The following is a 20,824-nucleotide window of genomic DNA, read 5'->3' on the forward strand; positions in this document are numbered from 1 at the left end:
AAAATCATAGCTCAGGTTTATGGGGAGACCCTAACCCTACATACAATGCACTTCAGAATTCAGAAATGTAAAGTCTTGGGGAAAAAATTACCCACCCAAACAGCAAGGGACACGCTGAGAACAAGGAGGTAAAGTTATTTTGTCTATAAACATTTACATTTAAACAATTTAACAGAAGCTTTTATTCAAAACAACAAACAGGAAAAATTAGGGTAAAGAGGATAACAATGAATATCTCCTCCACAGAGGAGCCAAAGCAACATCTTTCAAGATGTTAGCACTGGTGCAGGCTCAACCCCGCTCTCCTTAGGTGAGAGAGTTTTGTACATTGAGAGACAGTCCAACAATTACTTCAAGCAATTTATGAACATACCAGAAATGGGGACTTACGAGTTAAATATTTAGTGAGACTTGACTTTAAAAAAAGAAAACACAACTCGACTTTGAGTTAAGCATCTATGACTTAACTCGGATTTGAACTGTATGACTCGAGAGACTTGTTTCCCCAACATCCTCTCTCCCCTCAGTCTGCTGGCGCTGCCCCACACTCAAAGACCTACAGTTCAATGTTCTCAGCACGCTTCCAGTGGGTGAGGATGGGGGCGAAACACAACAACACTCGACTCTAATAGGACTTTTCTCAATGTCACTCAAACTGTTGTAGTGTTCAGCTGTCAACATTGGGTTGACAGGTCGGATGTGATTGAGAACTAGTTATCATGGCATCTAGATTGGCCCTGAAAATCGTTGCATTTGGATTCCAAGACTATGTCCTTGGTGGAAGGAAAAGGACAGCAGCAGGGCTCACCAGCCACTGTGGCTAGTGGTTTTCCAAAGTTACTAGCCATTCAACATTTTCACTAGCCACCATTTTGTTGTTGGGGAATTACGTTTTATTTGATAAAATTTGACTATGGTGTGCTACATCTTAGTCTTGTTCACTGGTTCAGTCACTATTAGGCAAAAGTGGTAACCCCACTCTACCGGACACCTCTCAGTGAAATACAACTATTATAGTGTTAAATCTGCCCTGTTGTCCATATCCACTTGTGCAGCTACACGCTACAATGTCCTCCCTAACATCAACCAAAATATGCAAGCAATATATATAAAATAACCTAGAACTATTAACGTCATTTAAAAAGAAATTGGAAATCACCCATCAGCTTTATAATAAATCGCAGTCAATATTATTGTTGTCTATTCTTGTTATTCTATGAAACAGCTTTGTCAAGTTATTTTCCCCCATCTTTGCCTTGACTTGACATTGTTAATCTCCCTCGACTTCAGCTGTACCAGGCTCTGCTGCTGTCGCTGATCCAGCGTCTTCACATTCATATATTTATATTGTTAGTAACTTAAATAAGTTAATTATTTTTTTTTTTACTCTATATTTCATATATAGCCTAAGGCTTTTGGTGATAGTACATACCCTAATCTGATGGTTTTTCCGCCTGTCATCTTCGTTTGTCTCGCAATCTCTTTAAAAACAAAACTGTAATTTTAGACTGCTAGAAGTCAACTGAAAAATGTTACAAATATTTTGCGGATTAGATGTAGTTTGAGGTTATTACGTTTTAATATTTTGACATGTTTGGGTGTGAAAGAAAACTAGGATCCATTGTTTTTCTGACACTCATCTCCGTGTAATCTGGACCTGAGTGGTCCTGCATGCAACGTTGCCAGATTTCATTGACCATAAACTGTATTCTCTTTAAAAATAGCCCAATTGGGTCGGAAACACACTCTACCTGGCAACATTCAGTATGAAAAAAGGTTTCGTCCCATTGTCATTTTAGCTGCAGTGTTTCGTTGGTATTTTATATATGAGCGCAAAATCATGTTTCACTATGACAACACACAGAGGCGGTGCGAGATTTTGGTAAGGTTGTTGTCTATGAGCTTTGAATGCAGGAAAAACCCTGTGTGTAGGTATATAGAATGCCACCCGCCAAAGTGGCTAGGATGACAGTGTTACACGCCACAGCAAAATTCTACCCGCATTTGGCGGGTTGGCGGGTTCCAATGTCAAGCCCTGGACAGCAGTATGCAAAAGTAAAATTACTGATGTGACAACCAACCTTACAAGACACCTGAAATCCCACAAAGGCAGGTAAGAATGCAGTGACTGCTGTGCTGTGCCTAGCTAACTAGCTAACGCAAGGTCATGTGAGAATGAAATACTCTAGTTAGCTGGCAGACCTAGCTAACGTTACCCAAATGGGGAGATGGGAAACAAAATTATAGGGTTTTCCTGGCAATTAGTTTAGCAATATTCTGATGGATGGAAGATTATACAGTATGCAGAATGGTCAAATTACCTGACTTTTTACTGACTAAAAAGCAGAATTTCCATGACCTTTAATGAACGGAAAACCAAGCAAGATGTGTGCAGAGCACTGAGCAGACAACCAGCCCACAGTATTTTAAACCCGTCAATTTGCGAGCTTCATTTGCTAGTTCACAGACGTTTTCAGTACAAAACTAAGTTTTCACTGCTTAAACATACACCGATCAGCCATAACGTTATGACCACTGACAGGTGAAGTGAATAACACTGATAATCTTATCATGGCACATGTCAGTGGGTGGGATATATTAGGCAGTATGTGAAAATTCTGTCCTCAAAGTTTAAGCGTAAGGATTTGATCGGCTTTGACAAGAGCCAAATTGTGATGGCTAGATGACTGGGACAGAGCATCTCCAAAACTGCTGCCCTTGTGGGGTGTTCCCGGTCTGCAGTGGTCAGTACCTATCAATAGAGGTCCAAGGAAGGAAACCGGTAAACCGGCGACATTGGTCTGTTCCGATCCAACAGACGAGCTACTGTAGCTCATCTGTGTGTTCTGAATGATGTCAGAACACAGTGCATCGCAGTTTGTTGCGTATGTGCCTACAGTGGGTAAGTTAGCATCCAAACTGGACCACGGAGCAATGGAAGAAGGTTGCCTGGTCTGATGAATCACGTTTTCTTTTACATCACATGGATGGCCGGGTGCGTGTGCGTCGCTTACATGCAGAACACATGGCACCAGGATGCACTATGGGAAAGAGGCAAGCTGGTGGAGGCAGTGTGATGCTTTTGGCAATGTTCTGCTGGGATAAACTGGGTCCTGCCATTCATGTGAAAGTTACTACACGTACCACCTACCTAAGCATTGTTGCAGACCATGTGCACCCTTTCATGGCAACGGTATTCCCTGATGGCATTGGCCTCTTTCAGCAGGATAATGCGCCCTGCCACAAAGCAAAAATGGTTCAGGAATGGTTTGAGGAACACAACAACAAGTTCATGGTGTTGACTTGGCCTCCAAATTCCCCGGATCTCAATCCAATCGAGCATCTGTGGGATGTGCTGGACAAACAAGTCCAATCCATGGAGGCCCCACCTAACGACATACAGGACTTAAAGGATCTGCTGCTAACGTCTTGGTGCCAGATATCACCGCACACCTTCAGAGGTCTAGTGGAGTCAGGGCTGTTTTGGCAGCAAACAAGTGACCTAAACAATATTAGACAGGTAGTCATAATGTTATGGCTGATCGGTGTAATGCACAATTAAGATGATGCTCCTGTCGGCTTCATGAGGTGTAGCCTGCTTCTTACTGTTTGTGTGGTTGCGAAGTGCTCCCTCTCCCATATTTGATAGATCGATAGTAGTTTTACAAACTTTACAATTAACTTTTCTGTCATCTACTTTTAACACCCAGTCTTTGAAGTCCTCCGTATGTAGCCAAAGCTCTTGAAATTGACATTTTCCTGGCATGTTTGCCTTTGTTAGCAGGTAAAGGAGACCACATATCTTGACTCAAGTGATTGCCAGTTGACAAGCAGGAAGGGGATAAATGGACGCTGAAAAATGAAGTAGCCTAACCATAACAATACGCAATACGGGAAATGCGTGAAATAACCTGATAAAGAAGAATACTGCATGGAAAATACATTTTGATAAATGGCAACTAAAATTTAAACATGCTACAAAATTCCCTGATATTCCATGACTTGGAATTTCCATGTCTGAAGAATTGTAGATATTGATCGTTATTCTGCTTTAAGTACCTAGCTCAAGAGCAGAAAAGGCATATTATTCAATAGGATTCAAAGGATGCAAACCTGCAACCTTTTGGTCACTGGCCTAATGCTCTAACCACTAAGCTATCCGCTGCACCCAAGCCATTGTCATCCCACAAACTGTTTGAAATTGTGCCCCTTGCTGGTGGCAGGTGAAGACTTACCCTCATCTTAACACCTCACCACAACGAGGTGAACTTCTTGCCAAAACCGGAGATAGCTGTGGGAGAAATACAGACAGAAATGAGTGAGACACATTTAGGCAGACAATTGTTGTGTAGGCATATACTAGCAAGTAGAATACACTGTAGAAGTTAGACTGGTGGAACATGGCACCTTCTCCTAGTTTCCCTGCTGCCTCTGCAGGGTTTCCTGGCAGGACTTTAGAGAGGAGACTTTCCCCCTCCAACCCCGGTTGGCCTGCTGCCGCGCTCCCGATACCACCGGGTCTAGGGATGGCCTTGGAGCCTGCACGAAGAGGATGATGAGTAGAGCTCAATTAGACCTGCAGGAATTCATCTTAAAATGTATTTAACTTCTGTTAAATCTTATTTGATTCTGGTTAATACAATAGTCTTGTTTAGTACACGCTATCACAACTGTTTAAATATGTGACTACTGCATTAGCTTTCCACCTCTATCTCCCAATAGTCATTAAGGCCTCACAGGTTGGTTTACACACTATTTCCACAAAACTGTCCTAAACTGGTCTATTCAACTGCCTGCAATAGGCCATTTTTGATCAGCTGTGCACATTGTAGCAACTTGCAAGATGAACTGCTAATTCCCAAAATACATTTTAGTTAGCCCAGCTAATTTCTAACTTTCTACAGCAGCTATTTACCTATCTTTGGGTGGAAAACAATGTCTGCTGCACTGATTAACAGCATACTTAACCCTATTTATTCCTATTTGCTTAATATTTCAACTGACTGGCTTGACTACATCACCAGCTAGTACAGTACATTTCATTGTAAACTTCCATCCATCCATCATCTTCCGCTTATCCGTGGCCGGGTCGCGGGGGCAGCAGTCTAAGCAGAGATGCCCAGACTTCCCTCTCCCTAGACACTTCCTCCAGCTCTTCCGGGGAGACACTGAGGCGTTCCCAGGCCAGCTGGGAGACATAGTCCCTCCAGCGTGTCCTAGGTCTTCCCCGGGGTCTCCTCCCGGTGGGACGGGACCGGAACACCTTCCCAGGAAGGCGTTCCGGAGGCATCCGAAACAGATGCCCAAGCCACCTCAGCTGACCCCTCTCGATGTGGACCCCTCCTCCTCCACATTGTTAACTTAAAAAATGAAACTAATTTGGTCCACAGAACACTATAGAGATGGAACACCAATTGTGTCTTTGTCCAAAAACACTACTAAAATTGATTATAGAATGTTGTGCTCATAAGTTTGCATACCCTGGCAGAACTTGTGAATTCTTGGAATTGATTTTGAAAATATGACTGCAGAATCATATGAAAAAAAAATCTTATGAAGCCATTCATTATCACATAGGTGTCTGGCTCCTTTTTAAATCATAATGATAACAGAAATCACCCAAGTGGCCCTGATCAAAAGTTTACATACCCTTGAATGTTTGGCCTTGTTACAGACACACAAGGTGACACACACAGGTGAAAATGGCCATTAAAGGTGAATTTCTCACACATGTGGCTTTTTAAATTGCGATTAGTGTCTGTGTATAAATAGTCAATGAGTTTGTTAGCTCTCACATGGATGCACTGAGCAGGCTAGATACTGAGCAACTGGGAGCAGAAAAGAATTGTCAAAAGACCTGCGTAACAAGGTAATGGAACTTTATAAAGATGGAAAAGGATATGAAAAGATACCCAAAGCCTTGCAAATGCCAGTCAGTACTGTTTGAGTACTTATTAGGAAGTGGACAATTCTGGGATCTCTTGATACCAAGCCAAGGTCAGGTAGACCATGAAAGATTTCAGCTAAAATTGCCAGAACAATTGTTCGGGATACAATATAAACTCACAGATAACCTCGGGAGAAATACAGGCTGCTTTTTTTTATTTATTTATTTTTAATTGAATTGTTCACATTATAGGTCACATTAAAGGTGGAGTAAGTTCTGACATGATTTATCTTAGTCTCATTTTTTACATCACAAGAACCAGGCATTTTAACATGAGTGTATAGACTCTTTATATCCACTGTATATTACCAATTCTCCAAGGGTATGCAAACTTTTGAGCACAACGGTATGTTGAGCATAAACTGTATGTTTAGCTTGCTCTTCTATGGAAATCAGACTTCAGTTAATGAAAACATTTCAATAGTTAAAAAAAATTAACAATAAAGCTAGCTAACCATTTAGCCGTGTTGCCCAAAGCAAAATAAATTTTTGACAGGGAAAAAATTATGTGCATGTTTTCCAACTATAGCCAAGTATTATTTTTGCTTGATGTGAAACATTTGAACCGGGACACCAAAATGAACCTTCCCTCTGTGTTTCCTGAGTGAGGATTATCCAACAACTTCCCAAGGCCTTCTAGGGATTAATCCTGGGGATTAAACAGGACACCAGTTATACCTGATTATGTAACTGTGTGTATCGGTCTGTCTGTCTCTTTGGAGAGTACTATCTTTCTCTTTGGAGAGTATTGTGTCTCTTCAGAGAGTTATTACTCTGAGTGAATGATCAGTGGGTGGAGCTTGAGGACAGTGCAGACAGGGATGTTTACCTATTCCTGTAAGTGGAGGTTGAGGTGTTTTTGCAGCTTGGGCTGCCCCTCCTATGACAGCTTTAGCCCCTATGGCAGTCACAGGGGGGTTGTTTGCGTTAGGTCCCTAAAGGAAGAGAGAATGAGAATGCACAAGGATAAAGGTCAGCCAACATACTGTAAACTATTAATGGTGTTCTGGTGCACTCAAGATTAGCTTCATATTGTGGTGACCTCTATTGTATTTTCCCACTTGGAAGACTGTTGCTTAATCATGAATGTTAGCAATATCAGATATCAGTGGACTACAACCAGTTGCACACTCTCAGCATAAATCTTGATGGACAAACTGGAAATATTTTGTATCAAGTGTGACATTTTGCTGAACATCATTCCCATTGTGGACATTTGCCAAAACAAATTCCCATTTAGTTTTAATGAAATTTACCCAGCAAATGAATGCCATTCATTTCATTAAGTACATTTCTCAATTAATCATTTTAATCAATTCTTTTTAATCACTCAATGGGCCATTTAGGCAGAACAGGAGCTATGACAGCTCATGGCACAGGATGACTGTGATTGGATTTATATGATTTACGTAAACTTCATTTACATTTAAAGCTTGGAACCATATTTCAAAAACATACCTCAGTGTGCACACTAATAATAACCTTACGCAATAAAGAATATTTAATCAGTCACTACACTAATGTTATCCTATGGAAACCTATAACTGAATAAACTTGCCTAATGTTTTTATATAACTGTATATTGTCACCATGGTCGGTTGTTAAGAGATAAAACAAACAAATTGTAAATGGAAAATGATTTGCTGTGGGATACATTTTTGGGGATGAATCTCCATCTGAATGGATTAGACAGAGGCTGTTACGCTGTCACTATATGCAGCCACAGTGCTCATCACAACACTAGATAAGGTCTGCATACTGGGTTTCACACACATTTAAATAAAAATGTTCAGAATGATGTGCTAGGCCTTATCACAGAGACAGAGAGTGGGGGTGGTGAGGAATAGATGAAAAGAGAGAGAAAAAGATAGGAGGGTAGGATAGAGATATAGAGGAATGGGGAAGAAGAGAAAGGGAGTGAGGGGTAGAAAAAGAAAGAGGGATAGAAGATAAAGGGTGTGAGATAAAACTAGAAGAGAGATAAAAGTGGGTAGGAGAGACAGGAACAATAGAATGGAGACAGAGGACAGATAGAGATGAGCGGGAGATGTGCCACTCTCAACGCGTGAAATAATCAACTACATACATTTACAGTGACTCTCATTATAATTCATATGCTGGATGGTAGATTTAAATAATCCTGTGTCACTGATAGTAACCTCACTTGTAATATATTAAGTCATAATCCTGTACTCACTGCAGTTGGTGGCAGTTGCCCCAGTGGGCCTGCCTGAGACTGGCGACTGGCCTGACCAGGACCAAGCTGTCCAGGCTTGGCTTGTAGACCCTGCTGGGCTTGGGCTGGCGGCTGGCCCCCAGGGGTGGTGCCTGCAGGAGTGTTGCCTGTCTGTCGTGCTGCTAAGGTCTGGGGCTGTTGTTGCAGCTGGGTGCGCTGACCTGCCTGCAGCCCATCCTGACCGGCCTGCAGCCCATGCAGACCCTGTCCCCTGGAACCTGAAGGCCCACTGGCAGAGCCCTGCCCACGACTAGAGCTGCCCTGGCCCCTGGAAGACAGTGCTTGACCCTGGAGGTCTTGTTGCTTCCTGGAGGACGTCCGCCCATCATGAGAGGATGAGGACTTGGAGGAGCGGCCCTGGGTGTGGTGGTGGCCCGACGGGTCTCTAGAGTAGTCTGATGAGTGATACCCACTCTGGGAGCGGGAATCGCCTCTCTTCCCCGACGAAGATATCTGACGGGAGTCATGGCGAATAGACGGGTCTTTGGGGTGGCCCTTGGAAGTGCGGGAGGCGCGGGGCTCCTCTGAGTGACGTGACGAGGAATGTCTTCCGGAGCTACTGCTACCATGGTGGCGGTGGTCTCGTGAGGAGGAGGATTGGCGGGTGTGGCCATACTCGTCCTGGGGCCACAGGTCCTCTTCTGGAGGTTCGTCGTAGTCATGGTAGGTGTGCTTAACATGGCGGCTGCGGCCAGTGGAAGAGTGGCCACTGCTGCCATAGTGGCGTGAGCTGGAGCGCATGTCCCTGGGCTTCTCAAACCAGTCCGTCTCTTCCTGGCCAAGATGGTAAGCTTTGGAAACCAAGAGCAGATCACAGTCAATCTCCAAGTCCGACGGCGACAGAGGCATGCAGACTGAGAGGCCACGCAAAAGAAGAACGGGAAAGAGGAAACAAAACAGAGGAAAGGAAAAAACTAGAAAAGTCATGCACAGTATGAATATAAACACACTATAAACATACAAAAGAAAACACATGTAAAAACATCTGAAAACACGTTAATCACAAGTGAACAAGACATCACTTTAGCAAGACCACGGCAGTGTGTGAAAAAAATATATGCACCTTGGACAAACATGCAATTCAAGTAAGGAAAAGTAAGGAACTAAGTGAAGTGGTGGCATGCAGATTTGGCATGGGGGCACAGCACAGACAGCAGTCACTCATCAGGTTGGGACGAGAGCTGCCAGCATAGACCTCAAGACGCACCACCAGAACAGCATGCAATGACTCTCTCTCGCTCTCTCTCTTTCTCTCATCTGGCCTCTTTGGGTAGGTGGGGGTTGTCTGTACGTGAGTTGAGACTGGCATTCAGCACCCATTTACCTTCGCTGTCCGAAACAGCACAATGCATATCGTCTATAATGTAAGAATCGTCTGGTTTGTAGACGTGTGTCCGGGGCAAGTCTTTCATGTGGTCCTGAACGTCAGGCAGGGAGTGGCTGGAGCCATACTGGCCATAATACTGACTACAACGGCTGTCGTACAGCTCTGGGCCCAAAGAGGAAGCGCGCACGTGAACTCCCATAGGGCTGAGCGGGCTCTCTTCCATGGAATACTGGGAGCGCATGGGGGGTCTGCCCCGGCTATAGCCCGCCCTGTAGGCTGAGCGCTCCCTGTCCCCATCTCTCTCGTAGGAGCGGCTGCGGTAGCCGGCATAGTCCCTGGACGAGATCTTATCCATGCCGTAGCCTGTAGAGCGCGACCGCCCTGATGTGTAGTACATGCGCTCGTCCTCCTCGGGGTAGGAGTATCTCTTCTGCTCGTAGGCACTCTTCCTCAGGCCGTAGCTCATGTCGTCCTGTAGCTTCCTGGCCCGTGATACCAAGCCGCAGCCACCCGACGTACTCATGGCGTAGGAGGCCAGGTCAGCCTCCACGTCACGCGCCTCCTCGATGGGGGAGAACTTGGAGATCTTCTGCTCCACACCCTGCTTGCGGTGCTTGCTGCGCTTGGAGGACATGACGGCTGGAGCCAAGCTCTTGGAGGCATGCTTCTGGACCCCGGCGCGCTGAGTGCCTTGTCTGGTGTAGTCATCGCAGTAATAGTAGGATCCCCCACCCATACTAGCTCTGCCGCTGCCGCCCACTACTCGTCCATGTGTGTCTGACCCTCGCGGGTGGTAGCTGCTCTTACCCCTGCCGTGATGGTCGTACAGGTCTTCCTCCCTGGTCATCTCATCCTCGAGCCTGCCGTAGGAGCTCCCTCCTCTCGCCGGGCCGCTCTCCCCCGCGTAGCGTCCAGCGTGGCCGTCGCTCCGGTGCATGTCCGCCGTGCCACCAAGGCCCTCCTTGGTCAACTCGCTGATGTCGTCGCACGTTACGTAGTTCCTCGGGACATTCTGCTCTAGGCCAGAGGGGCCGTAGAGTCCATCCTGGGTGTAGGTAGAGGGGCTGTCAACCGAGTGGAGACGGTCGGATGGGGCAACGTGGCCGTAGCTGTTGGCCACCGTGGAGGTGTACTGGCCGTAGGAGCTGGCTGTGGTGGTGGTGTAGCCGTAGGTGTTGGCAGTGGTGGTGGTGTACTGGCCGTACGTACTGGCTGGGGTGGAAGTGTACTGCTGCCCATATGTGCTGGCTACTGTCGTGGTGTACTGGCCAAATGTATTGGAGACTGCCGGGGAGTAGGGACCGTAGGTGTTGGCCATGGTGGTACCACCAGTATACTGACCGTATGGGGGTGCTCCACTGGAAGAGGAGTAGATGGTGTCTTGGGCCGTGGTGGTCACCACTACAGTGGGGTTGCTTATGATCTCATAGTTAGTGGGAATCTTGTGCTCCAGGTCAGCCAGCGACGTCTGTCTTGGTCTCTGGTGAACAGTGAGGATGTCTGCCTGGGGCTGGTAGGGAGGCGCCTGGCCAGGGCCTGCTGGATAGGACACCTGGCTGGGGTATGGAGAAGTGTGGGTGGGGTAGGGAGGTTGGCCAGGCTGGGCAGACTGGAAGCCTGGGTGGCTTGGCTGGTGCTGGGGCAGTGGGTGCATCCCCGGGTCTGTGGGGTAGGGTGGCTGGCCCTGGGGAAAGGCATGGGAGGTGAAGGACCCCTGGGTCTGGTAGGATGGGGGAGGATGCTGGGTCTGCAGGGGGGTAGGCTGGGGTAGAGCTGCTGCCTGGGAAACTGAGGGGTACGGGGGCTGGTTGAAGGCGGCTGTCTGGTAAGGGGTGCCGGGCTGTGGTGCTGGAGCTGGCTGGCTCTGGGATTGGTAGGACTGGTAAGACACAAAGGAGGAGGTGGGAGGGAACTGAGCGGCTGTATTTAGGTCGCTGCTGCTGAACTGGCTCAGTGGCGCTGTGCTGGGTCTGGTCAGAACCCCATTGCTCTCGTAGGACGCTACAGCAGCCGCCAGACGCAGGTTATTCAGCTCACTATCTGACATGTAATCTCGCGGGTCGCCCATACAGCGCAGGTACGCCATATCCCTTCTCTCTCTCTCTTTCACCAGGGTCTCCTTGCGCTGATGAATGCCCAGTTCTAGGTAGCGTAGCTTGGCATCAATCTCTTTCTCCTCTTCCTCCAGCTCCTGCTGCTGCTTGCGGAGCTTGGTGGACTCCTGCTCTACGGCCTTCAGCTCGTGTGTGAGGTCCTTCAGCAGGCTGGCTTTGGCTGCCAGACCTGGCCTGGTCCCGGCCCTCAGGGAGGGCACTGAGGGCATGTACATCTGGGGGAGGGCCGGGGTGACGATGGGATGGTGGCTCTCCTCTGGAGGGGGGCTGGGCAGGGTCCTCTTCACCTTCCGTAGTGCACTCTGTTGCAGGGCAGCAAGCTGCAGTGACAAGGGGACAGGGTAGTGAGAGCATGTGTTAGGGTTAGAGTTTACATAACAGAGGAAGATAAAAAAAATACATTTGCAAATTTTTTAAGATGCCTCTACCACAAAGAAACCCAATAAAGTAATTAACTGAAGCTTGACACATAGAAAGTATGTTCGGACTTGGCAAGGCCACTCATGGAAAATCAGACACTCCAGTGTTATTCTGGCTGTGTGCTTCAGGTTGTTGTTATGGTGAAAGACAAATCCTTGTCCCAGTCTGTGGTCCTGTGCACTCTGGACGTTCTGTATTGTGCTTCATCCTTTCTTCAAACTGACCAGTCTCCCAGTCATTGCCGCTATTGCATCCCGATAGCATGATGCACACATCATCATGCTTCACCACAGGAATGGAATTAGCCAGGAGATAAGAAATGCCATATTTTCTCCAGAAATAGGTCTGATTCCTTCTGGCGGGGTGTCCCATCTCTGCAGACGGCCAGCTGAGACAGGTGACCTAGGAAGACTCTTGGTGTGCCTTTTTAAATAATGTCCAATCCATTTAATTTGACACAGGTGGACTCCAATTAAGTAAAAAATGTGTCACGGCAGGTTTCGGAATACTTACTTTTATGTGATATTTCAGTTATTTTTTTTTTATAAATCTGCCACAAATGTGTTTTTGCGTAGTTATTATTTGGTATTGTGCGTAGACTGATATCAACTAAGTCTATAACACAACTTCATGTGTAGGAAGTGAAAATGTGGGAATACTTTCAAAAGACAGAGTATATTATCTGACTTAAAATATTATTAGTTTCATAGCAGGGAAAGCAGTTCAACTGTCTATATTTGAAAATATATACAAACGTTTCACTGTATTTTTGCATTCTCAGCCTTGCAACAACTTTGTGTGTGTGTGTAATAATTATTTCACAGTTTCGTTCTGATAGTTCCAAGAAAGGTTGGAGAACTTAACAGTTCTTAGCAATTCCCTTTTCATATATATGACTCTACAGCAGACATTCGATATAAACTCAGTAAATATTTAATAATCATTAACCTCTCTTTAGAAATTCTAATATAATTTATGTGTAGGGTATGAAATATGTTTATGTCCACTCCTTTCTTGCCTTGAAGTCCTCAATTGAACCAACTTCATGTCTGTCATTTTGTCTTTCAATTAAAATAGAATATAAAAATCCAGTTTTGAAATTAGATTAAAAAGATATCCTTAATTTCATCATTACATACATACAAGAACTGATCTACAAATCCATTTGTTTGTGATATTGGTTGTCTCATCTAGCTCATGAAATCACTGACTGGAAGTCGCTCTGAATAAGAGCATCTATTAAATTATGAAAATGTAAAATGTAATTGCAAAATCTCTATCACCTACAGATGGGTACATTTTTGCGGGAGCCATCAGGAGTTGAACTTCTGCACATATGGTCAAAAGGAGACCTTGGGGAGCTGGCCAGCAGTCAAACATTTTAGATACAACTGGAAAGTAGAAAGTAGGCCACTCCCACTTGTCAATTTATATCAGTTTATCCCCTGCCCACAGAAGTATTTGGGATTCCATGTAATCCACAAATTTAAGCAAGGACACATTTCTGAATTTAAAATGTGAAAACAAAGATAATTTGGTATTGTGTTCACATAAGGAGGTGTGCATTTGGATAGCCCAACATATTTATAAAATAATAATAACAATAGTTTATTGCGCTTTTCGTAGAATTTTAAGAACATGAAAGTCCAAAAAACAACATTCAATATATGATATCAATACATATACTACATACCTATCACAGTGTCAAAGGTAACTAAAATGTATTTTGGGTTGAATGTGTCTTGTATCGCATAGTTAGCATGTTAATGCAATCGGTTTACAGGGGCTGTATTTCAATATTTGGCTGTGAATTTGATACTACTACAGTAGAAAAGATGCTTAACTGTAAAAAAGAAAGACTGTCCATGTGCTTATACATTGAGAGTCACTTGGCTGTCTTTCAGTCTTAGGCATGTGTACAGAAATAGCTATTGAAGATCAAAGGATTTAACTTTTGACCTACCTGGCTATGAAGAGCTTGCTGTTGGTATAGGTTTAGCCTGGCCTTGGTGTGTTCGTCAGTGGTGGGGCTTAGGGGTTTGGGGTCGGACATGGACCTCTGTGTGTTCTTAATGGGCCGGGGCATGCTGGGGTGGCGCTGGGGCGACTCTGCTGTGTAGGCTTTCTGCTGGGGGGTGACGTGGGCCTTATTCAGCCCACCACTGGAGAGGGATGTCTCCAGCAGGCGGTGAGGAGAGACGGGGGAAACTGGGGAATAGAGAACCTGGGGGGACTTAGGTGGCTGACGAATCAGGCTTGAGAGGGACTCATTGTGGAGATGATTCATAGGCTGTGTCTGGTAACTGATCTCCAGGGGATCTGGCCTCCTCCTGTTCTGCTGCTGACGAGGGTCAGCAGAGCCCACCAACTGGATTCCCGTGGAGTAGGGGCTGACAGTTGTGGGCACACTGAGCTGTGGCACAACCACGCCTTGAGACTGGGCTTCAACTTCTGTTTGGCATGCTAGGCTTTGGCCTTTTTGGGTCCTCTCAGGACCTGAGATGTAGTGCACAATCTCAACTTTGTTTGGGTCTGGCATGGTGACGTGAATGGCAGGGGACACCTTCACCAGCTGGTCTGTTTCGGTCTGGCAGGAGCAGTCTCGGATGGTCTGGATTGCAATGCAGGTCGAGGAAGATGTCTTGGAGGTTGCGTCTGCCTTGTTTTCAGCCCCGGCATCTGAATGTTTAGAAAAGCGAGAACGTCTGCGCCTCACCGGTTGCTCCCACTCAACTTTTTCCTCATCATCGTCAGTCTGGACACTGCAGTCTACACTGCGCCTGTTGCGTCTGCGCCGGGACATGATGTACCTCTCTTCTCCATCCTCTTCGTCAGTCTGGACGCAGCTGTCCACAATCCTCCGTGCTCCATAAAGCTGGATGCTCTCACCCTCAATTCCATCCCTTAGCCGTGGCATGGAGGTGGAGTTCTGCCTCCTCATGTTAGTCCTAGCTTCTGCCTGCTCTTCACTTTTTCTTAGACACATGTCCGAGGCAGAGTTGGGTAGGGACCTAAAGCCCACTTGGTCTGAATAGGGCAGAAGAGTTTGGCCGTTCTGGTCAACCTGAGCGGCTGCAGCAGCTGCAGCAGTCTTCTGCCTCTTCTGCTCCTCGAGCTGCTGCTGAAGCTGCTGCTGCAACGACTGGATCTGGTCAAGCTGGGCTTTCTGCTGGGCCAGCTGCTCTTTCTGCATCACTAGTTGATTCTCCCTTTCAGCCTGCTGCTGTTGTAGGACCTGCTCCTTGATGCTCTGCAGCTCCTGGATCTCCCTGTGCACCAGCATTTGCTCCTTTTCACGGTGCCGCTGCAGCTCCATGCGTTCCCTTTCAAGCTCCTCCTGAAGACGCAGCTGACGCAGCTTTTCCAGCTCCACGCGCTCCCTCTCCATTTGCAGCAGCTGCTCCTGTTGGCGATGCATCCTCTCCTCCTCTGTCTCCATCTCCAGCTTGATAGGGCCACTGGAGGGTGGGCCAGGTGGAGGGGGCTGTGTGTTGATTTGGGGCCCAGCATAGCTCTGTGTTGGTGGGTAACTATGAGCTGAAGAAGGCTGGCTCTGGGGTGGAGGATGGCCCTGAGGGTGGGAGTGAGGTTGCATGTGTTGAGGCTGGACTGGGGGCTGATTCTGAGGCTGGACCTGGGGTTGTCCTGGGCCTTGAGTGTGAAGGTGAGCCTGGGTCAGGTTCATGGGCTGCTGTTGGGGCTCTGTTTGCAAAGTGACAGGTGCTGAAGTATGGGTAACGGAAGGTTGAGATGATGGATCAGATGCACCTGATTTCATAGAGGGCTTCCCTAAATAGACTGGGGCATCCTGGGTGGTGGTGATAGAGGCAGGCATGCTCGCAGGTGGTGTCGTAGTGAATGCCAAAATGTTGGGCGCTGGGTAACGGTATGGGGTCTGACCAGACATAGGCATCCGAGGGTTCAAGGGCATCCTGGTGAGACTTGCCAGAGGCACAGGTGTCATGTTGGCGGTGGGTAAAGACCTGAACACTCCCCTCAGTAGTGGGCGCAGCACTGAAGCAGGCTGGGTAGTGATTGGCAAGGTGGACGCAATGGGTGTGTTGATGGTGGAGTAGGTCATTCCATCAGCAGACCTTATGGCAGACGGGTACATGGCTCTCAGGCTGGCTTGCCTGGCATTGATCATGTTGGTGAGCGCTTGGGTCTGAGAGATTGGCTTCCCATCAGGCCCATAGAGCATATTTTGTCTCATAGAGTTAAGTCTGCCAGCTGGACCTGTTCCTCTTCCAACACCGTACTGCAAAAGCTCTGGGTTGCTGCCATAGCGGTCCATTGAGTTGAGGGCGGCACACATTCGGCTGATTTCTCTGGCAGTTGTGGCACTGTACTGGGCCAGGTTTGACTCCTGGAAGTTAGCAAGGTCTCTGGGTGAGTAGCCATAGTCTGAACTGATGTTTGAGAGAGAGTTGAATCGGCGTATTGGCAGGGCTGTAGCAGTGATGTCACCCCCATGACGTAGGTCAGTGTAGGACCCATACTGCATGCCCAGTCCCAGGAAGCTTCCCTCGTAGGCGTGTTTCATGGTGCTAAGGTCCACAGCGAGCTCTCCAGAGGCCTGGATGTGTTGGTCTATCTTGGAGTGGTAGGACTGGAGTCCAACCTCTGCTAGGTTTGTGTCAGACATTGATGGCTGTAGCCGCCCAGGGAATGGTAGTGTGTATGCTTTACGCCCATCCATAGAAAAGTCCTGATACTGACCTTCCTGGTCCGACTCGTAGGAGAGTGGTGGTGCTGAAGGTGGTCTTGGCTCTTGAGGGGCCACTTTCTCATCAACATTTGACTTCTTTGAGAACGGACCACCAACACAACTCCCTCCGAATGGTAAGTGGTAAACTACATCACAGCAGGCTGGTTGGTTGTCAGCTTTGATCTGACCCCCTGTTAGGTCCATGGCATCCTGGCCTTCTTCTGTCTTCACAAGCTGGGTCACTGATCCTCCCTGTGGGGCTCCATCCATCTGGACAATCATACCATGAGGCCCACCTCCAGCCAGGTTCATTACACCTGCTGGTGTTGGTTTGCTCTTCAGCTCCAGAGGAACTCCAGTGCCATAAATGTCAGGGGCGACGGCAGGTGATATAGCACTGACCACGACTGGGGCATTGCTGGTTTGGCTGACCATCAGGTCCTTTTTGAGCAGAGTCAACTGACCTGGCAGATTGTATCGAGCTTGGGAAGACTGCTGCTGCATCTGATGGTGTTGCTGCAGCTGCTGCTCCAAGAGCTGCTGCTGCTGTTGAAGCTTCTGCTGCTGCTCCATTAACTGCTTCTGCTGGATGCTTAGGTCCTCTAGTTTAGCGTCAATCTTGGGGATGGATGGGTCAGTGGGCGGTGGTTTGTTCTGTGACAGGCACATGGCTGAGCCCATGCCCTGGCCCAGGTCCATTCTGTTTTGCAGAGGGTCCCCATAGACCATAGGCTGTTGAGGCTGTGATATGAACATGGAAGCGGCCACTGTGACACTAACCGTGGTTGCTGTTGATACCATCACGTGGGGGTGTTGTTGGGTGTTAAGGTTCATGATGAGTGGCTGGATGATGGTGGAGGGATGGCTTCCCTCAGGCCCGCCGGTGTATTTGCGTGTTTCTGTGGCCAAAGATGTGAGATCCATCCCGTGGTCAGTCATGATGATTGGTGCTGGCTTGGTAGCTGTTCGCAGGTCTAATGTTCTTAGATCCACCACGCTCCCACCATGAATCATCTGGCCCTGCTCCACTCTCAAGGTCCCAGGGACAGTGGAGATCCTGCAGAGAGAGATATTATCCATAGACATGGACCCACGGCTGTAAGTACTAGCTGTAGTGACCATGCTGGTGCCAACATTGACCTTCTCCACCTTTAGTGTCCTATAGAAGCTGTGGTGTGGAGATTGTTGGTACGGAGGCGTGTCTGGTGGACTGGCCTGTGGAGAGTAGCTGTCAAATGTCGATTGTCGGCTAAATCTGGTGGGTGAGGATAAAGGTGAGGTTGCCGTGGTGACCGTCATAGGTTTGGCTGGGCTTGTGGGCTCAGTGCCAATGTAGGGGGCATCTTGGGAGGACTGCTGTCTGAAGAGACGTGGAGATACAGCCCTGTGTGATGTTTGGGTCCCCTGGGCCATCACTGGGGAGGTGGCTCCAGGGCCAACCGACGGAGGCCCTATGCCTGAGCTGAAAGTCTGGGTGGAGATCTCTGCCCTCCTGGAAGGGGATCGACTTGGGCTCTCAGTGGGTGAGGTGGAGGGGGAAAGAGATGGGCTGGAGCACTTGTAGTACATCTTTGGGGAGTACATCTTTGGGGAGCGGGGCTCAGTGACATGCTCTGAAGATGTTGCACTGTCTCTGACTTGGACCCCTCGGTTCTCCCCCACCCTCCTTGCAACAACCTCTCTCTGGCTGTAGGCCTGTGTTATCTCTGCTATCTTGCTGCACACATTTGAGACGGTTGTTGTTGAAGTGGTGGGACCTCCAGTTTGACGACCATACATTGTGGATGGGGTGGTCGTCATCGTTTGAGTAACGCTGGTCTGGGAGATTGTCACTGCATCCCGGGAAAAAACCCCGTAGGCAGCTATCGTAGTGGCAGCCGCCACTGGAGTAATGCCATTTCTACCCTTTTGGTTCTTCATCCCGGCTTTATGGCCATCTTTTAAGTAATGTTGTGTCACCCGTACATCAGGGATCCTTCCTCCACTCTCAGAGAATGACACAGGTGCACAGAGCTGAGTGGGGCTGGTGCCAGGAGTCAAGAGATCATTGGTCTGCTCAAGCAGCTTAGCGAAGGCTGACCCAGTATCTAAAAGCTGCTTATCTGGAAAGGTGCTGTCATCTATTTCCTCCTGTTCATCTGCCTGCTGCTGTAACTCCAGGGCTGATGACTGATGCATCTTAGTGATGTTCTGGGAGGTCTGACGGATCTCTTCGTAGATGTCTCCTGTCTCTGCTGCCTCATTTTCATAACTTGTCTCAACCTGCTCGTACTCGTATTCCTCCTCATATTGTTGGCCATTTGTGTCCTTGTATGCGCTAATATGTCTCCCTTGTTGCTGCTGCTGTTGCTGTTTCTGTTGTTTCTGAAGCAACTCTGCTTTCCTCATCATTTCCTCATATACCTCTTCTGCACTCTTCAGGGGTTTGCTGCTGGAGGGAGCAGTGGAGGTTGTGGTTGTTGACGACTTCTCAGTCGGAGAGTAGAGAGACATGAACGTGGGCAGGTTATACTCGCTGCCAGACTTGTATAGTTTGGACTCGTATCCCTCAGCCTCTGAATCAAGGCTCTGTGGGGAGTATTCTGAGGCAGAGGATCTGTGAAGCTCCTCCATCTCTGCAGCCTGTCGCAGCTCCTCAGTAGGGGAGGCGTCCTCGATGGGAGAGAGGTTACTAGGGGGCGTCTTGGACCTCTCCCTTCGTCGCTGGGCTCTCAGCTCCTCCTTATCTCTTTTAGTCTTCCTAGCTGTGCTGCGTATCCTCTGTTGCTCCAGGTCTCTCATCTTCTCTTGCTCCCGCAGCAGCTCCTCCTCTTCCCTCAGCTCGTCCTCCTCTGAGGAGTCTTCGATGGTCGGAAGCAGGGGTCCGTGGGAGCGGTGGCGGGCTTTCCTCTGCTGCTTGGCATCTTCCAATCTTTGTCTGCGGCTGGGGCTGCTGTCACTGTCGTCCTCCATAGAGGAGATGGATGTTGGGGACGTGCCAGAGTTGTAGCTGGAGGTGGTGGCTGGCAAGGGGGAAGAGTACTCACCCCTGGAACGCTCCTCAGGAGATCCTGTCAGGCTCTCCATCTCCAGTTCTGGCTCTCTGTCCAGACTGAGGTCATTTTCATTGTTGAGCTCCATGTCGCGGCTGTAGCTGTTTGTGTTGTTGAGCTCAATCGTTTTGAAACGACGTAGGCCCCCTAGGCCACCCTCCTCACCTTCCTCCGCAGAACCTTTGTAGATGTCGCTAGAACTTTTGGTCTCCTCCTCAAAGCTGCTGGACTGGTGAGAGAGGCGCCGTTTCTCTGAGATGTGCTTGTGTGCCTTTTTCGGTTTTTGGTAGCCATAGCCTTCGTCCTCCTCATCGTCCTCCTCCATTTCCTCCTCATCTTCGTTGTCCTCTTCAGCACTCATTTCCATGATCTGCCTCCTCATGAATTCCTCATCGGTCATTGGCTCCGGCTCTGACACTTTCTTCTCCTCCTTGGGAGCGGCGCTGATCTTGTGCTCCCGTTTGGACTCCCAGTCCCCCATGTCCTCCTCCTCTTCCACAATGTCTTCTAGCTCCTCGTCAGAGTCATATGCCTCGGGGGTGATGGACAGCGACCGGGGCCTCGGCTCTCGGTGATGTCTGCCCCGGCCTCTGTCACGTTCTCTTTCCTCTGCTGGCAGGGTCTTGGACTCCAGCAGGGTCCTCATGGAGCTCTCCAGCTTGGTGATCTCAGAGGGACTGGGGGGGCTACCATGTCCACTAATGCCCCTCTCGCTCAATTTCATTTCCTCCTCATGGATGAGCCCAGTAATCTCACTATGGGAGCTGGAGATGCCGTCTGAGGAGTAGCCTGTATCGCTCAGGCTCTGTGGGCTCCGTGACAGGTCCTGAGGGCTGTTCTTGGTCTCCTAAGAGTGAACATAAGAAATCAGCCAAAAACAATACATCAGACTAGGGAAACTATTTTATAAAAATACCTGAAAGGATCTAATGCAATTGTATTTGCAATGTTTTGCTCCTCATATTAGTCCACCCATACTCACAGCAAACATTAGAGAACAGAGAGATTTAGAGTGGAGCACTTTCATTTTGAATTCACAT

At 48.1% G+C, this 20,824-nt stretch overlaps 1 protein-coding gene across 5 annotated transcripts in view; it reads right to left on the minus strand.

Annotated features, from left to right (window-relative positions):
• bsna (bassoon presynaptic cytomatrix protein a) overlaps window positions 1-20,824 on the minus strand; it is a 211,151-nt gene that overhangs the window by 11,411 nt on the left and 178,916 nt on the right. For 3 of the 5 annotated variants that reach the window (XM_020051925.3, XM_029124075.2, XM_020051924.3), the window contains 6 exons: window positions 14,008-20,631; window positions 9,508-11,944; window positions 8,145-8,974; window positions 6,777-6,882; window positions 4,408-4,539; window positions 4,236-4,291 (listed from right to left, as the gene is read on the minus strand). In XM_020051925.3, coding sequence (XP_019907484.3) covers window positions 4,251-4,291; window positions 4,408-4,539; window positions 6,777-6,882; window positions 8,145-8,974; window positions 9,508-11,944; window positions 14,008-20,631 — 10,170 coding nt within the window. In that variant the 3' untranslated portion in view covers window positions 4,236-4,250. The remainder of the gene's footprint in view (window positions 1-4,235; window positions 4,292-4,407; window positions 4,540-6,776; window positions 6,883-8,144; window positions 8,975-9,507; window positions 11,945-14,007; window positions 20,632-20,824) is intronic. The other 2 variants (XM_020051929.3, XM_020051926.3) reach the window with 2 other exon arrangements.

This window comes from Esox lucius, chromosome 12, assembly GCF_011004845.1.
Source record: "Esox lucius isolate fEsoLuc1 chromosome 12, fEsoLuc1.pri, whole genome shotgun sequence".
NCBI classification, from domain to species: Eukaryota; Metazoa; Chordata; class Actinopteri; order Esociformes; family Esocidae; genus Esox; species Esox lucius.